Source organism: Sapajus apella, unplaced genomic scaffold, assembly GCF_009761245.1.
Source record: "Sapajus apella isolate SASKATOON/1434 unplaced genomic scaffold, GSC_monkey_1.0 scaffold95, whole genome shotgun sequence".
In the NCBI taxonomy this organism is placed as follows: domain Eukaryota; kingdom Metazoa; phylum Chordata; class Mammalia; order Primates; family Cebidae; genus Sapajus; species Sapajus apella.
In genome coordinates, this window is record NW_022437035.1 from 5,705,456 (window position 1) to 5,713,255 (window position 7,800).

At 47.3% G+C, this 7,800-nt stretch overlaps 1 protein-coding gene and 1 long non-coding RNA gene across 11 annotated transcripts in view; one reads left to right on the forward strand and one right to left on the reverse strand.

Annotated features, from left to right (window-relative positions):
- The window catches only part of EWSR1 (EWS RNA binding protein 1), a 31,285-nt gene extending 23,997 nt beyond the window's left edge, over positions 1-7,288 (forward strand). For 6 of the 10 annotated variants that reach the window (XM_032256762.1, XM_032256764.1, XM_032256758.1 and 3 more), the window contains 6 exons: positions 2,962-3,091; positions 4,678-4,800; positions 5,574-5,736; positions 6,075-6,172; positions 6,438-6,690; positions 6,885-7,288. In XM_032256762.1, the coding sequence (XP_032112653.1) occupies positions 2,962-3,091; positions 4,678-4,800; positions 5,574-5,736; positions 6,075-6,172; positions 6,438-6,690; positions 6,885-6,924 (807 nt within the window). In that variant the 3' untranslated portion in view covers positions 6,925-7,288. The remainder of the gene's footprint in view (positions 1-2,961; positions 3,092-4,677; positions 4,801-5,573; positions 5,737-6,074; positions 6,173-6,437; positions 6,691-6,884) is intronic. The other 4 variants (XM_032256763.1, XM_032256767.1, XM_032256766.1 and 1 more) reach the window with 3 other exon arrangements.
- Positions 5,495-6,676, reverse strand: LOC116535601. The gene is made up of 2 exons (XR_004262281.1): positions 6,433-6,676; positions 5,495-6,098 (listed from the first exon to the last, which is right to left on the reverse strand). It is a non-coding gene; the product is annotated as an uncharacterized LOC116535601 (long non-coding RNA).
- Positions 7,289-7,800: the final 512 nt, after the last annotated feature.

The window sequence follows — 7,800 nt, forward strand, 5'->3', positions numbered from 1 at the left end:
TCAGGCAACTCTCCTGCCTCAGCCTCCTGAGTAGCTGGGATTACAGGCACGCACCACCATGCCCCGCTAATTTTTTGTATTTTTAGTAGAGACGCGGTTTCACCATGTTGACCAGCATGGTCTCGATCTCTTGACCTCGTGATCCACCCGCCTCGGCCTCCCAAAGTGCTGGGATTACAGGCTTGAGCCACCGCGCCCGGCCGTGAGATTTTTTGAGACAAGAGTTTCACTCTTGTTGCCCAGGCTGGAGTGCAATGGCACCATCTCGACTCATTTGCAACCTCTGCTTCCCAGGTTCAAGCAATTCTCCTGCCTCAGCCTCCGAAGTAGCTGGGATTACAGGCCTGCGCCACCACATCTGGCTAATTTTGTCTTTAGTAGAGATGGGGAATCACCATGTTGGTCAGGCTGGTCTTGAACTCATGACTTCAGGTGATCTGTCCAGCTTGGCTTCCCCAAAGTTCTGGGATTACAAGCATGAGCCACCATACCAGGCCTTCTCTCCCCAGCCCCTGGGGACAGAGTCTTGCTCGGCCTCAGCCTCACCCTCTAAAGTGTTGGGATTACAAGCATGAGCCACTGCACCCAACCTCAAATTACTGTGTCTGTATGCTAATTCTTAATAGCTAGTGGTGCATATTATTCCTTAGGAATTTTGACTGTTTTTCAGCTGTTGCTCTTCTGTATAAATTTTTGAGTCAGTTTATGAACCCTATAAACTTCAAAACCTTAAAACTCCAATTGGGTGTTTACTGAAACTATGAAGCAATTTCAGGAGAATTGGCATTTTTGTAATACTGAATAATCTTTTTTATAGCTCTATTTATTTTATTATTTATTTTACTTTGAGACAGAGTCTCACTCTGTCACTCAGGCTGGAGTGCAGTGGCACAATCTCAGCCCTCTGTAACCTCTGCCTCCCAGGTCCTCTTGCCTCATCTTCCCAAGTAACTGGAAGTATAGGTGCCTACCACCACGCCTGCCTAATTTTTGTGTTTTTAGTAGAGACGTGGTTTTACCAGGTTGGCCAGGCTGGTCTTGAAATTCTTACCTCAAGTTATCCGCCCACCACTGCCTCCCAAAGTGCTGGGATTACAGGTTTGAGCCACCACGTGCAGCCTGTTTAGTCTACAGTAAAGACTAGATTTTCTTTTTCTTTTCTTTTTTTTTTTTTTTTTTTTTTTTTTTTTTTTTTTTTTTTTTTTTTTTGAGACGGAGTTTCGCTCTTGTTACCCAGGCTGGAGTGCAATGGCGTGATCTCGGCTCACCGCAACCTCCGCCTCCTGGGTTCAGGCAATTCTCCTGCCTCAGCCTCCTGAGTAGCTGGGATTACAGGCATGCGCCACAATGCCCAGCTAATTTTTTGTAGTTTTAGTAGAGACGGGGTTTCACCATGTTGACCAGGATGGTCTCGATCTCTTGACCTTGTGATCCACCCGCCTCGGCCTCCCAAAGTGCTGGGATTACAGGCGTGAGCCACCGCGCCCGGCCTAAGACTAGATTTTCTTAAAGGTCTTGCAGATTTTATTAGTTTTACTTCTAGATTTTGTTTATTTTCAAGTTGCTGTGGTTAAAGGTCTTCGTTAAATGACACTGGTTGTTACAGTTGTATAGAAATACAGTTGATTTGGCCAGGTGCAGGGGCTCATGCCTATAATACCAGCATTTGGGGAGGCCAAGGTGGGCAGATCACCTGAGGTCAGAAGTTTGAGACTAGCCTGGCCAACATGGAGAGACCACATCTCTACTACAAATACAAAATTAGTCTGGTGTGGTGGTGCATGCCTGTGATCCCAGCTACTTGGAAGGCTGAGACAGGAGAATTGCTTGAACCCAGGAGAATCGCTTGAACCCAGGATGCAGAGGTTGCAGTGAGCTGAGATTGCCCCAATGCACTCCAACCTGGGCCACAAGAGAAAACTCTGTCAAAAAAAAAAGTTGATACAGTTGATTTTGGTATTTTAGTAAATCTTACATGAAGAGATTTCTGCCTACTTGTAGGTATGTGTGTGCACAGATAGCACACGCACCTCAAAAGTAAAATGCTTATCCTGGTTAAGAAAGTAGTATTTACCATCAAAATTTTGAAAATAAAGATGTTAAAATACGTTTCCAGGCCGGGTACATTGGCTCACAGGTGTAATCCCAGCAGTTGGGTAAGCTATGGCAGGAGGATCCCAAGGATTGCTTGAAGCCCAGGAGTTTTGAGACCACCCTAGGCAACAGAGTGAGACCCTCTCTCACACAAAAAAATGCATTTCCACATTATTCATACCACAATTTTGCTTTATTTCCTTTAAGTCAGAGGCATCCAGACATATATCCTGTTACAATTTTTTAAGCCCTTTAAATAGATTGCTCTCAAGTGTTACTGGATATATAAACAATTACAGACTAAACAGATCATGTGCATATTTCATGCAAAGAAGTACACATGAAGATAGATTCTTGCACAAGGTGGCTCCTGAATTCAAGTCAACCACATCTGATATTCATTTCTAACTGGAGGAAGTAGTGGCTGTGTTAGACTAGCCAAGAATCCCTGTAATTCACTAACAGCCTGTACACTGTACTTGATGGTTTAAGGGTAATTTTCTTTATGCCAGTCATATGTTATGTTGTGGCATCAAAGCCTGACTACCCCTGCGAGGTAGCCGTGCTCACTAGGTACCTGTCTGGGCATAGAAAATGCTAGGGCAGCCGAACAGGCACCAGGAGAAGATGGCTAAGGAAGGAATGGGGCCTATCCTGTTAGCTTACTTTGTAACTTTGAGTCTACTTTGGTTTTTATGATAAAACACAGCAGGGGTAGAGCAGAAAATAGCTTAAAATTCCGAAAAACTTAGAGAAACAGTGACATTCTAGTAACTTACTACATGTGAAAAATTGGTGCTTTGCCTAGATTTTTTTCTCCCAAATAGTATATTCTAGTCACACCTAACTGTGCTGTTCTGTGTCTAGATGAACAAGAGAACTGGGCAACCCATGATCCACATCTACCTGGACAAGGAAACAGGAAAGCCCAAAGGCGATGCCACAGTATCCTATGAAGACCCGCCTACTGCCAAGGCTGCCGTGGAGTGGTTTGATGGTAGGATGTACTCACTGGCATTCATCATCTCCCTGCCTGTGGAGTATGGCCAGAGGGAGGAAATTGAGAACCATAGGAGCAAAAAGACCTTCCATCTCTTCCTGGGGGGAGTGGATTGCCAGTCTCCCTTCAGTAGTTCTAGGACCCAGTCATTGACCCTGGATTTGGAGATCCCTTTATTTTTGGGCATTAGTATTATAAATCCACCTTGGTTAAAATGGCAAACACTTCTCTAAGCACGGATTATCAGAAGATAGAGAAACCCTTTGAGAGAGTTTTAGGCCGAACACAGTGGCTCATGTCTGTAATCCCAAGATTTTTGAGAGGTCGAGGCTGGTGGATCACAAGATCGGGAGTTCAGTACCAGCCTGGCCAACATAATTAAACCCCATCTCTACTAAAAATGCAAAATTTAGCCAGGAGTGGTGGCACATAACTGTAGTCCCAGCTACTTGGAAAGCTGAGGCAGGAGAATCTCTTGACCTGGAGGTAGAGGTTGCAGTGAGCTCCAGGCTGGGCAACAGAGCGAGACTCAGAAAAACATCTTAGCCAGTGTACATTTTGTGTATAGATAAATAGACATATTTATAAGGCCTTGACATTAATGCTGGGATGTCGCTTCTGACAAAACCAACTTGAAAGCATTGAATGACTTGGCCAGGTCCAGTGGCTTGCACCTGTAATCCCAGCACTTCGGGGGGCCAACGCAGGTGGATTGCTTGAGTTTGGAGGCTCAAGACCAGCCTGGGCAACATGGCAAACCCTGTCTCTACAAAAATCAGCTATTCAGGAGGCTGAGGTAGAAGGATCACTTGAGCCCATGGAGTTTGAAGCTACAGTGAGCTGAGATCACACCACTTCACTCCAGCCTGGGCAACAGAGCAAGACCCTATGTCAAAGAAAGTGTCAAATAACAAGTCCTGGCTCTCTTGGCCATGCAGTCAGCCCCCACCAGCTTACTTTTCTCCTTACAGTAGATAGTGTTTTTTGCCTTTTTTTTTTTTTTTCTGGACAGTCTTCCCCTGCAACCTCTGCCTCACAGGTTCAAATGAATCTTGTATGTCAGCCGCTCATACAGCTGGTGGGCCATGGGCACACATCATCATACCATGTTTTGCCATGTTGGCCAGGCTGTAGAGAGATTTTTAAGTATTGTAAGTGTGGCCTTTTTTGGGCCAGACATGATGGCTCTTGCCTATAAGCCTACCATTTTAGGAGGCCAAGGCAGGAGGACTGCTTGAGCCAAGGAGTTCACCAGCCTGGGCAGTAAAATGAGACACTGCCTCTGCAACAAGTTTTATAAAATTAGCCAGGCATGGTGGTGCGTGCCTGTAGTCCCAGCTACTTGGGAGGATTGTTTGAGCTTGGGAGATTGAAGCTGCAGTGAGTTGTGCCACTGCACTTGAGCCCTGGCAATAGAGCGAGACTCCCATCTCAAAAAATCCTTTTTCTGGCCTTGTCAGTAAAGATCTTGGAGAAGAAGACAGGAGGGGCAGCCCTGATTCATCTGGGGGTAGTCATTTGATGTGGAGTTGGTAAACAGCAAGTATAGGGGCATTAATTGATGTTCTGTTGTCTTGTTCCAGGTAAAGACTTTCAAGGGAGCAAACTTAAAGTCTCTCTTGCTCGGAAGAAGCCTCCAATGAACAGTATGCGGGGTGGTATGCCACCCCGTGAGGGCAGAGGGATGCCACCACCACTCCGTGGAGGTACCGTCTGAGCTTTTACAATGCATTAAAAGGTGTTCGGTACACTTCATGCCCTTGAGAAACTTGATTACTAGAGTAAAGATGATCCCATTAGAAATACTGAAGTTGTATGTAGAGTTTGAGAGCTAACAGTGAATGTTGGTGGGAATAAAAGGAAGAGGAGAAGAACATGGGAGGCTGGGAGCCACTCTGCCTGTCAACTCCAGGCTGCCCTTTTTTCTGCTTTGGTTGTGTCTGTATAGACATGCATACCCCTACCCCTTAGAGAATTGTGGGAGCTCAGCCCGGCACAGTGACTCATGCCTATAATCCCAGCACTTTGGGAGGCCAAGACAGATCACCTGAGGTCAGGAGTTCGAGACAAGACTGACCAATATGGTGAAATCCCATCTCTATTAAAAATACAAAAATTAGCCAGGTATGGTGGCACATGCATATAATCCCAGCTACTCAGGAGGCTGAGGCAGGAGAATTTCATGAACCCTGGAGGCGGATGTTACAGTGAGCTGAAATCGCACCACTACATTCCAGCCTGGGCGACAGAGCAAGACTCTGTCTCAAAAGAAAAAAAATAGAATTGTAGGAGCTCTGTTTCTGTAGAGCATGGAACACGCTCCTCACAGGGAAGGGGCTGATGCCTGAGCCACACGGAAACATATGGGATGGGTGATGGGGAAATGACAACACTGGTATCTGTGGGTTTACTTAGTGATGTTTGTTTCCCATAGCAAACCTCGTGCTACAGAGAAATGACTTGCTGTTTCTTGTGGTAGGTCCAGGAGGCCCAGGAGGTCCTGGGGGACCCATGGGTCGCATGGGAGGCCGTGGAGGAGATAGAGGAGGCTTCCCTCCCAGAGGACCCCGGGGTTCCCGAGGGAACCCCTCTGGAGGAGGAAACGTCCAGCACCGAGCTGGAGACTGGCAATGTCCCAATCCGTATGTACTTGTCTTGGCAAATTGATATCCTTCGAGTGAAGCCACCCTTCCCACACCCCATCCCCACTCAAGAGCGGATTGCTTTGTCCAGGGGAATAGAATGATGACCCTGATGGCTGGTTGGGGGCACTAACCAGTTATTCCTTGGATGCTTCAGAGCCTTCTGAAGATTGATTTGACCTGTCCTGTGGGTGCACTGCTGCCTGAGGCTGTGCCTTAAAGCCTGGGTGTACATAGATCCTCTTGATAGTGAGTGTGTACCTGTTCACACACCACCTTTCCTTGTTTATCTTACTTAGTTCAATTGGTGATTTCTGCTGTGATGTAATTGTATGCAGGGGTTGTGGAAACCAGAACTTCGCCTGGAGAACGGAGTGCAACCAGTGTAAGGCCCCAAAGCCCGAAGGCTTCCTCCCGCCACCCTTCCCGCCCCCGGGTAGGTGCAGGTTTCGTGAGTGTTCCCTCAGCTTCCTGGTGCTAAACCTCTTTTCTTATGGGCTTGGTAAACTGCAGCTGCCCTCTGCTTAAGAACCTGGGGTTGTTGTCGTGTCATTTCTAAATTGTCAGCCAGATGCTGAGATTGAGTGAAATGTCTGGTTTGTTAACTGCCATGAGAGAAGGAACCAGAGCAGTTTCCGGTGTGTCCTCAGCGTCTCTGCAGCCACCCACTGACTGCTGTCACCCTGCTTTTCTCACCTCAGGTGGTGATCGTGGCAGAGGTGGCCCTGGTGGCATGCGGGGAGGAAGAGGTGGCCTCATGGATCGTGGTGGTCCTGGTGGAATGTTCAGAGGTGGCCGTGGTGGAGACAGAGGTGGCTTCCGTGGTGGCCGGGGCATGGACCGAGGTGGCTTTGGTGGAGGAAGACGAGGTGGCCCTGGGGGGCCCCCTGGACCTTTGATGGAACAGATGGGAGGAAGAAGAGGAGGACGTGGAGGACCTGGAAAAATGGATAAGTAAGTGCTGGTGAAAAGCATCTGCGGGCTGCCGGGCACAGTGAGAGGACAGCCCCTGCCAGCTTGGATGGAGCAGGTCCCCAGGGCGCTAGGAAGCTTGTGACAGTGCTCGGGAGGAGTCAGCAAGGGGCACCTGGGGGCTTGGAAGGGTTTCCCCTTCCCATTCTAACCAAAGGGCCCCCTTTGCCTTGCAGAGGCGAGCACCGTCAGGAGCGCAGAGATCGGCCCTATTAGATGCAGAGACCCCGCAGAGCTGCATTGACTACCAGATTTATTTTTTAAACCAGAAAATGTTTTAAATTTATAATTCCATATTTATAATGTTGGCCACAACATTATGATTATTCCTTGTCTGTACTTTAGTATTTTTCACCATTTGTGAAGAAACATTAAAACAAGTTAAATGGTAGTGTGCGGAGTTTTTTTTTTTTTCCTTCTTTTAAAAATGGTTGTTTAACTAAGACTTAACAATGGGAACCCCTTGTGAGCATGCTCAGTATCATTGTGGAGAACCAAGAGGGCCTCTAACTGTAACAATGTTCATGGTTGTGATGTTTTTTTTTTTTAAAATAAAATTCCAAATGTTTATAAACAGTCATCCTTCTCAGCCTCTGTTCCACAGTCACTGCATGTCTGCTGGGAACGTGTTCCCAACCAGGAGAGTAGTGCCTTCCACATGATAACAGTTTGTTCAGGAGTGGTGTGACATGGAAACACAGACACTGTCCCTGACAGCCTCTCAAAAGATCCACTAATGTCCAAAGGTTTAAGGAGAGATCCAGTTTAGGGAGGCACAGGAAGACTTACTTGCCATCCATGGGATCAGAGGTGAGGAACTAGGAACATCTCAGGGGCTACTGCCTCAGGCGAGGGGCAAGCTTGCTCAGGTGGACTAGGATTGGGGCCCTCATCCCCAGCACTTCTGGACATGGATCACGCACACCTCTCCTTGTCTGTACTTCAGTATTTTTCACCAGTGTCTCCCTAGTCATTTCCTGTGCTAATACGTGTTTGATTCCCTGCATTTGAAAAATCCTTAACCTGCCATCATTCACCTCCCACCATCTAACCATCTTCCTGGCCCTTTCTACAGGGAAGTGCGTGGACAGA